Source organism: Myripristis murdjan, chromosome 13 (genome assembly GCF_902150065.1).
Source record: "Myripristis murdjan chromosome 13, fMyrMur1.1, whole genome shotgun sequence".
NCBI lineage: Eukaryota > Metazoa > Chordata > Actinopteri > Holocentriformes > Holocentridae > Myripristis > Myripristis murdjan.
In genome coordinates, this window is record NC_043992.1 from 35,442,632 (window position 1) to 35,460,456 (window position 17,825).

General features: G+C 40.2%; 1 protein-coding gene across 4 annotated transcripts; it reads right to left on the reverse strand.

Moving 5' to 3' along the window:
* Window positions 1-962: 962 nt before the first annotated feature.
* On the reverse strand, window positions 963-10,764 carry spartb (spartin b). Of its 4 annotated transcripts, none has more exons than XM_030067271.1 (8): window positions 10,516-10,761; window positions 8,942-9,798; window positions 7,236-7,484; window positions 5,633-5,774; window positions 4,209-4,403; window positions 3,959-4,117; window positions 3,255-3,345; window positions 963-2,479 (listed from the first exon to the last, which is right to left on the reverse strand). In XM_030067271.1, the coding sequence occupies exons 2-8, from the start codon at window positions 9,794-9,796 to the stop codon at window positions 2,275-2,277; spliced, it is 1,896 nt and encodes a 631-aa protein (XP_029923131.1). In that variant the 5' UTR covers window positions 9,797-9,798; window positions 10,516-10,761; the 3' UTR covers window positions 963-2,274. The 4 variants fall into 4 exon arrangements, with proteins under 4 accessions (XP_029923131.1, XP_029923132.1, XP_029923133.1 ...); XM_030067273.1 differs by having other exon boundaries at window positions 2,339-3,050; window positions 10,516-10,764; XM_030067272.1 differs by lacking the exon at window positions 10,516-10,761 and having other exon boundaries at window positions 2,275-2,479; window positions 7,287-7,484; window positions 8,942-9,796.
* Between the last annotated feature and the right edge of the window lie 7,061 nt (window positions 10,765-17,825).

The following is a 17,825-nucleotide window of genomic DNA, read 5'->3' on the forward strand; positions in this document are numbered from 1 at the left end:
AAGCATATTATGATATGATTAGAGCATGATGAAAAGGCAGACAAAGGCTGATAACATTTCCTGTGGGGTGGGTTTTATTTATTTTTAATTGGTCTTTGATTATGGTAATGAGTGAGTGTGTATGTATTTAGTGTGTAGGCATCAACATGGCAACAGCTCTTGTGCATGTTTGCAAGGATAAACACTGCAATTAGGTCAGATTTTATTTTTCATAAGTATGTTTCTAAGAGTAAATATTGCAATTAGGTCATTTTTAATTTTTCATGAGTGTGTTAAAATAGCTAATTCACAAACAGCTGAGTGTTGCATAATTAAGAAATCATATCTGTGATCAAAGAAGTTTTTTTCCCCCTTTGTTTTGTTGGGTTGCAATGCCTTGTCATCTTTATTTTTTAACAGTTATCTATCAAAAATAATGAATATGGAAAACAGAAGATAAACCTTTCATTTGTTGTTGAAAAGAAAAACAACTCTGCAAATTAGATTTGACAGTAGTCTGCACAGTGCCGTCCATCCAGGATTTTAAACGTAACCAAGCTATTTTCAGTCATTTAAAAATTGAACTTACTTTAAATACAGTGAAATTCAAATAACCATAGCCCAATAAATTCATGTTCTCACAGCCTATATAAATAAAATGTGCAAGCTCAGATTTCTATGTATTTAGCAGAACTGAATTTCTCAAACAGTTTTTCTTCCCTTGTTTTTCATGTCCTCTCTGTGGGTTCAAGCGCTCTCTATCGTTCATCTGTATTGTAGAACACACTATGGCCACTAGGTGGAGGTATTAGGCTGGCAGAACCAAGATTATTTAACTGGTTGTGTTGATTTGTATTTATTTCAACAGCTCCTACCGCAGACTGTAAATGTGTATGGGCAGGTCTTCTGATTACATCTCTCCTGTCTAGATTTATTCAAATAAATCCCCCAAACCCCAAATCATCTGTCCATGCATGCTGAAATGCCATTTCTTCAAGTTTTATTTTGTCAGAATTCCTTTTAATATGCCAGTTGTCAAAGTAATTGTCTACATACAACTACCAAGATACAGAACAAGCCATTAGCAAAACAACAATCACCAGCAGGGAGTTTAAAGCTCAAGTTTTTAAAACAGTTAAGACAAACCAGAACCACCTCACTCAAAAACACGTGAATGTAAAAGATTAGCAGGTTTGGAAGTCATGTTTGCATCACATTTCAAAAAATTGACGAGTTTTATGTTTTGTCCATATATCACAATGTTAGAATCTACATTTTTTTATTAGCAAAAATTAGAAATGTTAACAAAGTAGGACAAATTCCCACACTATGATGGAGGTTACCGTTGCATCTTGAAAACACGTGGACACAACATTTTGAAATGAGCAATAGGACAGCACTGCAGATTGTAGAGGGTAGAAATTAATTGTATTATCAAATATGATAGAAAAAAAAAGTTTTGGTCTCCTCAGATTTGCTTTCAAGAGCAATTATCTTTTTGGTAAACCTCTCTGATCAGAGCTGTCAGAATCTGACATCTTATACCGGTCACAATCTTGCAATGCAAGCTAATAAAAAGTAAAGAAAAAAGGCTACAGATTTTCCAACTTTACAAAACATTTCACTTTTGCATATACTTTGACAGTTTCAGGCACAGTGAGCAGCAGTGAGCGATTTTTTTTTTTTTTTCAACATTTGAGAAAAAAAAAAAAACACCAACAAAACAACAGTATATCAGACAGTCTGTTTAAACAATGCTGAAACAAAAATATCTTCAAATCAGGACATACGGTTCATTTTTTGCAACATTCCTTCAAAGTGGATAAATTGCACTTACCCCAACCGGGATGCAAAAACCTGAACCCAAAACAAATGCTCTCTGAGTATTAGTAAGGTTTTCAATGTCCAGTCAAAAACCGTGCTATGCTTTAATAGAAACCGCACTGAGAAAGTTACTCTAAACTCAGATGTTAACACTAGTGACACAAAATCAATCAATATACACAGGATTTTTAGAGTGTGTCAGTTTACACCCAAAATGAATATTGTGCCCATAAAGATTACACTGCAGTTCCTCTACGTCTAGGTTCATCTAAATGTACCACTCCTATAGATTAAAGTGCTTAAAGAGCTGTATCAAACTATAAGATATGCAAATAATAGTAGTCATCTTGTAAATATAAAATATGTACCGTAAATACAGTATATTAAATATAGATTTATTTGATATAAGAATACAAATTATATATTAAGGCGCTGCTGAGAGAGGGAGGGAGGGAGGTAGGGGACTGCAGACTATTTCTCCAGTTTTTCTACTTGCTTCTCCTTCTCTGGTCTCTCCTGGAGATGGTAATCCTCCAAGATGGCCTGCGCTGTCTGCCTGCCGGTCCTTTTCACCACGGCTTTGATCCCCAGGTTGTCAATGTTGAAGGCGGTGACGCCTACGTTAATGGCAGAGTTGACAGCGTGGTCGGTGGCTTGGCCCGCTTCTGCCCCATACCTTCATCAGAGGTCAGATTGGGTGAGAGGGCAGAGCGAGAGATGAAACACACAGGAGGTTGGGACAGTTATCATGGAGTGCTGGGATAGCAAAGATGACATGCCGAATGTGAATTTCATTGTGAGAATCACACCCATGCAGTAGCATAGCTGAAATGAAGAAATTTCTGGCTGCCAGAAACAGATTTTTAATCAGCAGTTTTGTTCACAGTGATTTAGAAATGTGTAGATAATTAAATAGCAGGGTAAACATTTTACTCATTAGAACATTTGGCACCAATTCATACATTACTGGAAGGCTTTAAGGTCAGGCAGGACAGAAACATGTTCAGTTAACATGTTAAGGAGGTAAAAATGACATGTGGATCTGTATTGCCAGAAAGAGTAAGGCGGTGAGTTGGCCCAGTATATACACTGTGTGGTGCTTTGTACATAAGCCAGATCACCCTGTCAGAGGCAAGAGAGGCAGAGGTCATGCTTTTGATTAGTGGTGCAAAGGGTTAATTAATTGTGCTTAGGAAAAAGTACACTTCTCGTTAGGTGGGTCTAAGATGTTTTGTAGGCCCCTAAATCTGCAAAGTAAGTGGAAAAGGAAAATGTAAGTGCACATTTGTTTTTGCTTGTATGATGCAAGTAGTCATTTGCAAGATACAAAACAGACAGAAACCTGTCCGGCAAGCATGCTGAGCAAAACATTTGCATATCTGTACATTAAAGCAAGTGTTGCATGATGCTCAAGTGCATTTTCAAAAGGCAAGAAGACAAAAACAACTTACTTATGTTTGACGGTGGTGACCGTCTCTGCCGCTACACTTGTGGTGATGTTCTTTGCTGCCACCTCCAAGCCAGTCCACATGGTTGCAAATCCTGCGTATTAACACAATGCAGCAACATACAGTGTGAGCAGCTACAGTACTTTGTTACAACCCACTTACTCTTTGTGATTTTCCAATGACTTTCCCATGGCTAGTGCATGAATTTTAGCTTAAATTCCATGATAAAAGAAACTATTTTTAAAGCTGTCACGGAAAGGTGTGTTTTAACATTGTATGTGTTGTAAGAGTCAGTCAGTATTTCAGATACTGTTAATGAGCCTTGTTAAGGAGTGACATACACCTAAATAAGTTCATTCATTTTTATTTCAGTCGAAACTGAAACATATTTTGCAATTGTTTTGACCAAAACATTATAGTATTTGACAATCACTGGATACTACTAACTGATACTCTAAGAGGTAAAATACGCTACTTTTTAACTTTCCTCACCAGACTGAGACAAAGCTGCGCCAGAACACACACACACACACAATGAAAATCCTTCTGCGACACCACAATGGCTACGCGACAGCTGATGCTGCTTTAGTTAGATTTCCAAGACTTTTTCCAAAACTTTTAGAAAACTATAATTTTCCCATAACTCTTCCAGGGTCTTTTCATGACCGTATGATCCCTGTCTTCAGAAATGCAACATGTAGGTATACCTTGTACTCCGCTTGCAGCCACCACCATGGCTCCATCAATGTTGGAGCGCCCATCCTTGTCTTTCCTCATCGATTCTGGGATCAGCTTGCCTCCATGTTTTTTCATATGTGGGGCAATTTCTCGGCCCACACAACCAGCAACGGTACAAACACCATCCACTGCACAGACAAAGCATTGCAATTAGAGATTCACTCCCAAACCACCATGCCGAGGTCACTACAACAATCTGACCAGGGATTACTTTGTCACCTAGGATCTGGCTGACTTTGACGGCTCCTCCGGTGGCTTGCTTGGCAACCTGGAGGCCTTTGGTGACGGTGGGGCTGACTTGGGTGGGTTTGTCCTCTGGAGTAATGTGTTCTCGGAGTTTGGCTGCCCCCTTGTGAATGGCCTTGCCTGTGAACTCGGCTCCTTTCACCAGTCCCCAGCTGAGCCAGGACGCACCTGACAGGACAAAAGAATTACGACCAAGATCAGTCATGCTGAGATCATAACTGCATCCTTAATCCAGATTATTTCTGACCAAATACATAGAGATCAAACACGCTCAAGTCTCTCCTAATTCCTGATCACGGCCACCACCACCAGCTAGAGATCGATCTCAACAGGCATGAAACTGAAGCCTGAGCCCAGCCGGAAAAAGCAACTTTCAGAGCCAACCTGGGGCCAGATGCATAAATGCCGTGTATGCACAAACACACGCATACGCTGTTTTCCCACACACAAAAAAAGAGACTGTGGTGAGACTGTGGGTTCCTTCCAACATGTGAGTTTTTGGCTGCAGGATGATGGGAAAGTGGGAGAAAATAACATCAGGGAACATGAGGGAATTTATGCAATGGTATTATTGTTGTAACTTTATTACTTCAATATACTAAGTGTCCTCCAATTACACTGTGTGTGTACGATTTTGTATAAGCCCATGTAACTTTTATATTGCGAGTGAAAATGTCTGTTACACTCGCACATAATACAGATGTGACTGTGGACTGATTTAGAGGCACATGTGTAATTAATTAATACCAGTCATTGTGAGTGCAATAAATAGGCAGAGCCAGGCGTTATGGCTGTGCGTAATGACACGATGGTGACTTTCACATATTAGAGGATCTTATCAATGCAAGAATGAGAGGAGTATGGGTGTTTAGAGGCCGTGGTGATTTTCTGGCCCAAGATGATGAGTGGCTTATGCACCGCTTCAGGTTTCCAATTCCACTATGACTGACGGGTATAAAACAGAACAGGGGATACGCATGGTTTTATTAATCTGACACATAAAATGTGTATGAATATTTCTGCTTTGGAGTGTACACAGATTTTTAATCTTGAATCTAGGTTTTATGCATCTGCCCCCTGACTGAGCCAGACTCATACTGCCAAATTTGAAACCCGATCTGATGTCATCTTTTGCAGCTGTCCCTGTTTTATAAAAAACAAAAGACACTGTACGCTTGATTTAGCTGATCTGAACGCCTGGCCTACTCACTTGCTCTCACTTCCTCACAAAACCGCACATGTGCAAAAACACAGAGATGCCATCTCACAGTTTTGAGAGACAGAATCAGGGAATTTATTCTAATTAGAACGTATTTTTAATAATAACAAACCCAAACCTAGCACACCTCTCACAAGCTAAAACATGAAGGTGTTTTAAGTTGAAAATGTGGGCTCACCTGTTAGGATGCCATGTGCCACCTTTTCACTCCATTCGGGCAGTGATTTATCCTCTTCGGCTGCAGCCGGAGCTTCCTCCTCAGGCGGAGCGATGGGCACCTTCTGACTGAGATTAATGGTATCGGCTGCTTCATCTGGGGCCTGATCATACACATATAGGCACATTGGTTAACTAGTGTGAAATGCAGACAGTCAGTGTGGGCTGATAATAATAAGGAACAGCCTGTCAGTCACAAATGAGCCAAGCCTTTCTACAACTTGTCAGACACTTTGCTGGCTGCACAGTTCTCCGTTCTGATGCTTGCCTCCAAGTAACCCCAGTCAGACAATACTTCCTCTCATTACTTTGTGCCGCTCATTAAAATGCATGATTTGTTTGTCACAAAGAGAAAGCCATTTGCCATCTGAAAATGTCTCCTTGCCAGAAAATAGAGGGGAGTCAGAAAACAGTCTCCTTTTGTGCTGAAAACCCTTTCAATTCACCAAAGTTCAAATCATCTGTTAAGACCACATATGAAAACAATAATAAAATGCCTACTTGCTCATAGGGAATCACAGGTTGGTCCATGAGAGAAGACAGCTTTGCATCATAATAAGACTACATATATCAGAGAAGACTGTTTGTTTTCGATCGAAGCCAACATCTCTATCACCATCATAGCTGGAATTGGCACTTGTCTTTCAGCTGGAGGTCTGAGACCGAAGATAAGAGCATTAGGACTCGTTAATTCTCCTCACCTGCCTATTTCAAATCCCTACAGTGCTGAGGCAGGGGTTACTGTGGGAAGTGTGCCAGCTCAGAAGTAAGCAGGTGCACGGGTTTCATGCCAGACCAAGACACTGAAAGGACTTGGGAAACAATGCCTGTAAACATTTCATGAGCAGCGACTATACAGCTATTTCTTTATGAGAGGGGCAGGATTAATAATTGTGCAGTCTACATTAACAGTTGATGACTAAGTATTTTAGCACTGCATTCCGATTACAGACCAATCAGACTTATGAAATAGAGGCTCTCAGCTATTGAAAAATAACTTTTGATTGTCAGTGTTATTCTACTCTAACAACTGAAAGATTAACCAAAAACAAAGATGAGGTCATATCTGATCACATGCCTGAAGCTGCCCACAGGGGCACAGCTGGCTCACTGCTCTGCTTCAGTCTCAGTCACTTAGAATAGCCCCCAAGAGTGCCGTGTAATGATGAAGTGGTGTCTCTCTTAAAATGTGTGAAACAAGTACAGAGCTCCAACTCTATGTGGGAACTCTGTATTTCTGTAAAATTCCTGGACTTTTCAATGACTAAAATGTACCATGGCACTTTTTTCCCTTGACCAAAACTTTAAACACACTCCAGAGACCCGGATGTTATTAAAGGTTATTATGACACTTTATCCAGTGGGAGAAGAGAAAATAATGTGAGCACAATGGAAAATAAATATTATGATTCGTGAATTACTTGTGATTGATTTTATTTATATATTTTTTCAAAAAAGTGGGCTGAGAAATTTTTGTCCAAAGAATTAATCAAATTCTCTGATGTGCCCTGTCTGGGAGTAGACTTCAAAGTTTGCTGAGAAAAATAGAATAAAAAGTGCCTCACACTGTTGACATTTGTCTCAGGCTGCTGAAACACCGGTGGTGAAGCACTCACTTGGACCCTGAGATCTGTCATCTGGGACAGCAGGTCCTGGAACAACTCTCTGTCAGCAGCAGGCAGCTCCGAGGACAGCACCACCCCCACGTAGTAGCCAGGAGCCGGAGCCATCATGTCAGGAAACATAAACACCCCGGTGTTACACAGCAACACCGGAGAGTCCATGGCCATGAGAGGGTACAGCCAATCACACACCTGTCGGCAGCAGAAGTCAAAAGAAATATATTATCATAAAAAGTCTGATTCAATAGTTTAATTTTTCAGTGTTATTTCACTAAACATAAGCATTGAACTTGCTAAAATGTGGGGCCATTTCACAGGGAACCTTGAATATGACTAGCCTGAAATTTCTGATGACAGCTCTGGTTAAGGCAGCACAGTGAACTGTGTGAGAGAAGGCAAACCAGAGGACATTTTCAACCCCTCTGACTGCTGCATGTCTAACAGGATTATGAGGCAAGGCAGCCAAAGAAAGGTTAAGATAATTACTTGCACTGTGGATGTGAATCGCTGATGTCACCCAGTGGCAATGGGAAAACCCTACATTTGTTTGGCGCATGAGAAATTTCCCAAGGAGGAATCAAATTTCAAACTCATGATCTACTAGTTTTAATGTAGAAGATGTTTAACAGGGTCAGCAGTCATCTCCAGAACATAGCTTTGCCGACTGGGAAGACTTCAAAATAGCTACACGTGACCTGGATAACTCACCGAATTAGTCAAAAACAAGACGTAACCTGGTAATGTGCACAACCTCATGCCATTCCTTATCTCAACACTGGTTAGAGTTAGTTTTTAACATCACCTCCACATCTACAAAGTGCTCCAGTGGTTCAAAGGCCTGTGGCTTTGCACACCGCCTGAGACGCAGGCAGTGTGCAGGTTTGTTTTGGTGCCTGTAAATAGACTAAAGGACATCAGAGGTTGGATAAGGGAGAGATCCAGTGTGCCTGTCAGACTAATCCTCACTGAGTGCATCAGTGGTTTGTTATCTATAGCACTGTTCAAAGTGGAGGCTTGTGTAATATTTCAAACATGTGGCATGAGACAAAGGCAGGCAAGGGTAACCACTTTCATTGTGACACAGATCCATAACACATAATTTGGCTGAAATGTTTGTTGCAGTAGAAAAAAAAAAAAAAAAAAAAAAAAAATTAAGTATTCAACTCTTTGTCTTGCAGAATGTGGCACAACCCTGGCTGCCAGCTGCCTACAGCAAAGACCACTGGGAGTTTCCCACGATGACATCATGATCAGAAATTCCTAGGGATTAGGGGCACTGAGTCATCAAACACACGATCCAGTGGACAGTCTGAGGGATAAAGATCATTATCAAGTCTATCTACTCTGCTCTGATGACTCACAGTGGAAGAGGGTCCTGATAAGCCGAGCAAACATCTTACAAAATCAGGTTAAAGGGCAGAGGAGGGACTGAGGACATCTGGTGACAGTGCAGTGATGACATCGCACGAGCACCTATTGCATCAAGTGAGCTGTTGCATGCCTGTGTGTGTGTAAGGGTGGCTTATCTGGGCCTTTCAGATAAATAAGATGCACCTAACAAAGCCGATGATATAGAGGGCTAAAATACCTGTCTAAAAAACTATCCTCGTTCTGCTGTGTTTTTAAGGCTGTCCTCTCTGCTGTCTTACCTGTAGGAATGCCGGGGGTCGGTTGGGCATTGTCTCTGAGCGCTCACTAGTGAACCTCACCAGCCGCAGGTAGCCTGGGTAGGAGGGAGCACTCACTTGGCCTTCAGGTGTGACAAAGAATATCTGCACTCCATGAGGGAGAAACAGCAGCTCCTCTCCGTCTTCACCCAAGCTCTGAGGAGATGGTGAAGAGTTGGATGTGTTGCTGTAGAACTCCTCCCCAACCAGTGACATCTCCCCTGCATCTGTCCCATAGGAGATAGACAGGTGGCCATCAGCAGCCTGAGGGGAGTAAGCTGGAGGCTGCTCGCCTTGAACCACAGGCTGTCTTGTAGGTGAAACGGGTAGACCCACACTGCTGCGTGCAGGCACACCTCCTACAGCTCCTGCTATCTGGCCATTTTGAGAAGTCTGGCCAAAAGTTAACTTTGGTGGAGCTGGTCTCTCCGGCTTCTCTTTGGTGGAGAGTTTGGGGTAGAGTCCTCTTGAAGACGTGCCTGCATCACCAGAACCACACACCTCACCGGAGCTAAGCACAGGTTCAGATGCAAGGTCCGAGCTGGTCTCCAACACAGCTAGGCGAGTGGTGATGTTGTTGAGGGTCTCCTGCATCTTCTGCTGCATCTGCCTGGCTGATTCCCAGGAGCTGCCAACACACTCGTCTCCCCGTGAAGGCACACTGATGGCCCTGAGAAGGTGCTGTCGTCCCTGCTTGTACTCCTGCAGGGCCTGCGCCTTGTCCCCGGCCTCATCTGCTGTCAGTCCTTTATTGATGCACTCAAAGGCCCTCTCATAGCCATCTTTGATCACCTGAAGTCTTGCATTGTCAAATGCATCTTGTTTGGCTTTCTCCATTCCTTCCAAAACAAAAGACTTACTGTTAGACTAAACTATGGTGCCCTGTCTAAACAGGGGCTGATTTTGGCAAGTCACATGTGCAGCAGAATTGAGGCAAACAGCTTTACAGCATCAATGCAATGAAAATTTAAGAATAATTTACAAATATGAAATTCCTGATACTGATTTTGAGGGCTATTCCTTCAAATGTGCTATATTGTAAAGCAAATCTTTATCAATTTCTCTCAATAATATAAGAGATTAGGGAAAAGTATTACAGCCAATTCTCTACTTTTATCACAATTAACACTGGAAAGATAAAACGTCATTTTCCCCACAATGTTACAGCTTCGTTTAGCAGGCGCTTTTATTGACCTACTTCAGAGAACAGAGTTACTTAATCAAACCCTGACACATATAAAACAATTACCGATAAAACTAACTTTATCAATCACTCATGACTTAGGAAAAGTATCTGTATTGGCGTTGGACAGCTAACCTAGCGGAGTTGATATTTTAACTCGACCTGGTGCCAGCAGTTGCTACAGGTTGTAGACGACTAACGCTAAGCTTTGCTCACATGACGGCAAGTGCTAATGACGCCATGACGCCAACATTAAACCAAAACTACACTTCACATCTAACGGTAACAACTAAAAGGCAGCGAACCGTAACGTCGGCTTGTGTTTGGTAAGTTAGCCGGCTGTGACTGTGTGGTTAGCCGCGTCCTGACCTACCGAGGCCCGGTGATCGCTCCAGTGTCCACAACAGATGGATTAGCTGCGGAGCTAACGACGTCGTCCTGTGAGACGGGGGCTCGCCAGCGTTGACTCCGGGCAGCAGTCGCACTGAGTGTCCCTCTGAGTGTTTGTGGTCAAAGCGGAAACACTCTCCCTCCTTGGTTGTCAGCTGACGAGTCCTGGGTCTTGTCACGTTTCCAAGGCCTGTCAAGCAAAGATATTCCGGTGACCGAGAGATCTCCCGTGCCTGACTTCCGCCCGCCGTCAAACGTCAAAGATTCTGCAAAATCTGGTAACCCCAGATTTGCGAAACCCTCGCACACTCTCGCACATGCGCATTTGATTTAGCACAGTAGCGCTTCACTCTGCCGTTAGGTAGGTAGGTAGGTAGGTGGATACTTTATTCATCCCGAAGGAAATTCACAGTTTTTCAGCAGTATCCACAGATTACAGATTAAATAAAATAGAAATAAAAAAGATAAAAAAAAAAAAAATAAAGAATAAGATCTGAGTACAACAGAATAAGATCTATAGTACAAGCCAGTGTGCAAAAAGCAATGTGCAACAAAAGAAACAGAAAAAAACCGTGTGCATGGGTGTATAAAATGTGCATAGAGGTAGGTCAATGTGCAAATTTAGAAGAAATATACAGTATACACATGATAAATAGCAGTAAGCAATATAAACACTATAAACAAGGATTATAAAAAGATAGAGATATGAACAATTTAAACAGAAGTATTAACAATTTAGGCAGCAGTGGAAAATAAACCTAACCTGAGGAACACACGCTCCGACCGAGGTTCAGAGTTAGTGTGAAACCATGAGACCAAGACCGTCGACAGAACCTGACGCCCGGTACTGGGAATTCAGGAACTGTCAGACTTGATCCAGCCTCATGGAATCACCCCTTCCCTAAACTTAACCCGGTCCCTAACCCTAACCTTAACCTATCTTTAAACATAACCCTAACATTTACCTAATCCTAATCTAACTTTAACCCAGTCCCTAACCGCGCTCGCGAGAGTTCTGACCCAGATTTGTGAGAATTTCGCACATTTAGGGTTACCATGTGGTGTGTGCGGGAAATAGTAACAGCGGCTTCACTTGTCAAACCAGTGTGACCGAGAGTCACGGTCGCCCTCTGCTGGTGGTTCTGTGTTCACACAAGTAATACTACAGAGTTGGCTGGTTTGTTGAGTAAATTCTTGTGTAATGCTAAACATAAACATACGTTTTACTGCTTGTGTTGTAATGCACTTTTCATAGGCTTTAATTATATTATTTATAGCTCATGAACTCATAAGTTAATTAAATTACTTACAATTCACATTCTGTTCATAAGCAGTAGTGTTTTATGTATTTGTTCATGGGAAAACGAATAAATATGTTGTCAGGATGGATAAAACCAGCAGGGGTACTTGTTGCTTAGGATGGGGACCAATAAGGCTGTAATTTGTCATCCAGAGCCAAATCTGGTGCTACTCTGCTTATAATGAGTGAAAAACTGACTACATGTGAACATAAAAGGTTGATTTGAGGGATTAAATTCAAATTAACTTTATTCCAAACCACAGCATATTAAGTAGCATGATGTGCCTGTAAATCACCCTAAAAAAAAAAAAAAAAAAAAAATCATTAAAAAAATAAATTCCCGAAATAATAAAATGCTGTTTTTAAATGCTGTTACACGTATGAGACACAAAAAAGTTTGTTTATAAACGTTTATTTATTTATTGAAATATAAGTGATATTTGTGTTTAAACGATTCAAGTCAGCACAAAGATTAGTGCTGCCACCATCTGTTGATATGGGCCATTGGAAGCCACAGGTATTTCATCATTCCCTTTCCTAATACACTGTCTGCACTGCAGGCAAATGTGCGATATTTTTAAACTTTCTCTGGCATTTAAGTCTTAAGGATAGTGTGGAAAACTATGAGAGCAAAGATAAAAATGACTGGAGCTGGCTGCTGTACATATCTGTCATGCAAATTTTCACTGTCAGAAGACCCAAAAGCTATTATCAAATCAAGCTGGCCAGTATGCTTTATCTAAATTATAATCACATTAGAATGACTGATATATACCATTGACTTGTTAATGAGCTCATAGCTTAATGGTGAAACCAGTCTTTTTATTCCTCAGACTCTTCGCTGTCATGTGACACTTTAATTGTCAGTATTAATGCTCTACTGATAACCTAGTCTCTGATCATCGTCTGAAAGAGGTTATGTTTTTGAACACTGTTCAAACTGATTATATTCGTGCTTTAAAGCCAGTCTGGGCCACTTTAAAAGTTTTATCTGGCATACAAAAGTGTCTTATCTTACGCAGCAGTGAATGCACTTTGGAAGTGACTACTAATTTTCTCTGTTTTAAGAGGATGTTGATCTTGAATCTTTTGCAGGTCAAGCAAATCAAGTGGTGGTAATTTTAATGCATCATCTGACCTTGCTATGCTTACTATCCACAAGAATATCAAATATCTAAACTTTCAGTCCAAAAATGCTCAGAATACAGATAGATAGATAGATAGATAGATAGATAGATAGATAGATAGATAGATAGAGATACAAAGAAAAACGGATATCATCCGCTGCAGCTGCACAATAAAATATAGCATAATAAAAATAATAAAAAGCCTATAATAAAATAAAACAAAAATAAATTATGAAGTCTTTTAAAAAGTGTAGAATAAAAACAAAATGATTAAACAATGAAAATATGTCATACTTTGAGTATTCCTGTCCCAAGCCAGTCTGACGTCCATGTTGACCTCCAAGTATTGACAGGACTGGAGCGTCTCCATGTCACATATCTGGATGATGACATGAAGCAGCTCCTTCTTCCAGCAGAAGTCCACCACAGCCTCCTCTGACCTCCTCTGTGTCTCACTGAGGTGAGCTGGAGAGCTGCAGGTGGTGCACAACACACAGCACTCCTCCCTCCCCTCACTGATGCCTCTCACTACTGAAAACTTTAAAGTGCACGAGCTGGACAGGACAACTCATCATGGCTCTCCTGTGCTCCTCTCCAACTTAAGTATAGCAAATACTAGTCTACTTGTGAAAAAGTAAACTTGTGTAAATATTACCGGGCAAAAGCACGCTGCCACTGCATGCTGGGATAGGCTCCAGGCCTCTTTGACATTAAACAGAAATAAGCAGGTATCAAAAATGGATGAGGGAAAACATAAGCACGATAAATTGTACCACTAAAAAATTATATTGCCCCCTTTCTGCTTTGCTGAAGCCAAGAGAGAAGATTTGTTTTTATGCTTGGCAAAAAAGCAGGTTGTAATCAAAAAACAGGCATGGCATTTTAGGCAATTTATCATATTCTCTCTATACTACACAAATTCAAAACTTCACCAAACTTCACACTTCACACTGTGCAAAATTAGAGGAGTTAAGAAACTGTTGGAGTGACAGAATAGCTGTCAGCAACACCTGAGCGTTATGATAAGAGCATGTTATACAGCAATGAGCAAAATAATGCCTCTGCATATAAACATTTTAAATAAAAATATCAAACTTTCTTGATCTATTTAGAGAGACAGCGTTAAAATTAAAGGTTTGATTCATTCTCGGCAAACATCTCCAGTTCAGTGTAGCTGAGCATCACCTCAGCTTGCACTTGACCACTGAGTCATTTCCTTGTACAAAAGCTGATGATATTTCAGTACCATACACTGAAAAACAGAGGCTTTTCCATTTAGTATTAACATCAGTGGTTTCCATGGTTGATTTATATGGAACAGGCTGTAATGGTTACACTCCAGAAACACTGGTTATGCCATCCGGCTTTGGATAAATTAAAGTGGCTTAATCGTGACAGAATACATCATAACTCCTGCAGCAAAGTGTCATAACAATTACATGGACCATCCATGAAAAGCAATTTATTCTGCACACCAGCTTTTAGAATGGTGAACTAATGTCTTTGCATGGTTAATACCAATTTTGCAAAGATGTCTAATTAGTGGTGGCACCAACATTACAACTAATTGTTAATATGTATGATCCACAGACTGCAGAGGGCGCCAAAACCTGTTTCAAGGAGAGAAATTAAGTGAGACATGAAACTGGAAAAACATGGAGCGGCGTTTTGACTGCTGTGAGCTTGGGTTCATCTCATGTCAAGAAAATCTGTTTTTAAGCCCATAATTGAAGTATTTAGTTTCAGCATGGGGGTGATTAGGCCTATAGCTTGGTATAAACAAACCACAGACAGCCATTAAATAGTGTATTATCAGGATTAGGGCATAATAGCAGAGCGACTTATAAAAAGTCAGTAAACACAAAATCAACATGCATAATTAACTAAGAAATAACTTTTTCCTAATCTTTCATGTCCTCGTTTTATTATTGAGGCTGCAGCCAATTTCTTCCTAATTCCAGATTTTCAGCTTGAAGCCAGACAAAGGCATATGTTAAACATCACTTTAATTATTGGTCTGTCAGATTCCCAGCAAACATCCCTCTCCAGACTGGACAGGCCAATCATACATGTGGAGAAGTAATAGAGTATGAGACTTTAATCCACGTTCATCCCCTGTGTGACATGCCCCGAGTTACTTTCTTGTTCCATCAGTTTTCCTGTGTGTTTTTTGATCGTTTATGCAGAACATAAACTTGGGTGCATTGTCATGGTATATATCTTGCATATTCAATCATTTCACCATAATGATTAAAGAACATAAGCAAGTGTTTAGGAAGAGAAGCCTTCTCTGAATGAATTTCAATGCATTCATTATTATTCTCTGACCAGTAAGGAGTTCCAGTGCTCGCACACAAATTTGTGATAAATTTGTAGTAAAACTGTTAAATGGTGATTCAAGGATGAGTTGATTATTAGTTCACCCTGTGGGGATGTTTCTGGTTATCTCTGGTTTAGAAATATTTTTATGAGGGCCCACAGAAACACTGACTCATGACTGAGAGCAGCCACTGACAGTTTTCAAAATATGTTTCAATCCATTTTAGAAAAATAAAAATAAAGTTTACCATAGTGACCCTTACTGTACTTATATTTCCTCAATTTATTCACTGAGGCTGCTGCTACTAACACAGCTTCTGCATGTAATGATTATGCAATTGCGTTCCACAGATTGGTTTTGCCCTTTTTCAATTTGTAGGTTTTTGCTCTTAATGCTGACTCCTACTGTATCAGCAATGGAAAACAGATAAAAAGTGCAATTATTAAGGCTTTCTTCTATATAGTGTTCTTCTACAGCACACACAGTAGTGTGCACTAATAATATGTTAGAAACCATTTTTCCCGTTGATGGAAAAATTGATGGTTAGGTTATGTATTTGCATTTGCTATGCCTTTGACAGGAGGGAAATATAGGGTGGAAAATAATGTAAAGGACACTCTCAGGGAACTGTAGTGACATGTATGAATGTAAAAGAGCTGTCAAAACAGTCCTCACTCATTCCTAACAGCTGTGCACATCAGCTAGGGCTTTTATGCTGAAATAAGAGATTTTCTTTTCTTATTTTTTCAGTGTTTGACTCGTTTTCAAATCGGCACTATGGTAACAAATGTTTTTCCACATCAAATGCAAATAGTGCGAGGGAATTCATGGTAAACTTAATGGTTTTGAATTGTGTTCTTCCATTTAATACAGAAAGCATATGGGCTCACACACTTTACGTAGCTTATAACAAACTGATCGTACCTGAAGAAAAACTTTGTAGGATTTAAGTTCATTTAAGTTCTGTTTCCATTCTCAAAGGGCTTCACAGGCCAACAGTTTACAACAAACAAAACAGGACAACACCCCCTGACTTGGACCCTCATGATGGGTAAAAGAAACTCCCCCAAAACCCAAAGATAAGGGGGGAAAAGGGACGAAATCTCAAGACGGACCACAGAGAGAGAGGGCCCCTTCCTGGTCACTCAGGGGTGCAGTAACTGCCAACCAAGCGGGCAAATTATCAGATTCAGTTAACCAATTTGAACATCACATCCATGAATGCTTTAAAGTCAGCCATCATCAGATGTCCAAGAAATATCTGTATATTTTGTGCCACATCATGCAATATCATGCAATTTGTGCCAATCTTTGCAAAATCTCTGAAAAAGCTCTATCATTCAAATTAATTAAAGGGACAACACTATTTCTGATTAGTACACCAACAACTATAGTTGTCAAAGTTGCCAAATCAGTCTCCTTATGTGGTTTGCCTCAGAGTGCTTTGATTAAAATAACCTCCTACTCTGTCTGGCTAACACTGCAAGTACTGTAATATTCAAGAATTCATTAATTTGTTTGTTTATTCATTCATTTATTTGTTCATTTGGAAACCACTTATCTAGGGGAGTCATGGGGTGCTGGAGCCTGTTTTAGCGCATTGCATGCTATTATTGTGTATTCACACAGCCATATAGAAGAAAATGTCTGCTGTCACAAACAGACAATTCTGTGAAACTGATTTACAAAATGCTGATGATAGGAAATGTGTTTAACTTGTTGAGTTACATGTACTTTATATTTTTAATAAAAAAAACAAAACAAATGGGTTAATTGAAACCAGTGATACCTGTGTACTCATTGCTAAACTATTGTATATCATGTAGGCAAAATGGAAAGGAAATGCATCGCCTCTTCTTAATGAAGCTTTGAAAATATTCCATTTTTTCTAAACAGTGAAAATCTTTGCCTTGTCGTCCATCACATATTCTGTTTGGATATTTTAGAAACAAATGCATATGGATACCTTCCTCCAGTAAACACAGGTAAATAAGCATTATAACAGTGTCTGATGAACATCAGCATCAACAAACTCCACTTTCCTTGATCCTGCTTGCCAAAACCCAAAGTCATTTAAGGTTCTAATGAAACATCTAGCTGACATTTTTTTTTCTCTGCTTCCCCACTCTTACATGGAAAGAAAAGACAATGACATCATCTTGTCTCTCGATAAGTTTGTTTTCTCCAAGGTTCCATGTAAGGAACTCAGCTTGCACCCACATAAACATGGCAGAAGGTCTGCTTGATGATTAGCAAGACATAATTTGTTTTTAATTTAATCAACTGATATAAAAATGAGGGGCGCTCAAAGCTGGAGGTGGCCTCATTGAGTTTTCAGTGACATGAAATGGCATCAGGATGGTCAACGCTGACGTTGCCAGCACCACGAGTCAGAAAATCAGGACTTTGATGAATTCTCAAAGGTTCAATTAGAACCGTTAATGTCTCATAAAGCTGCTGTGAGACTCTTGTTTAGAATATGAGTGTGTTTCGTTTTCAGCCGAAGTGTTACCCAGTGCGATGAACCCTTATCCAGTTTTCTGATT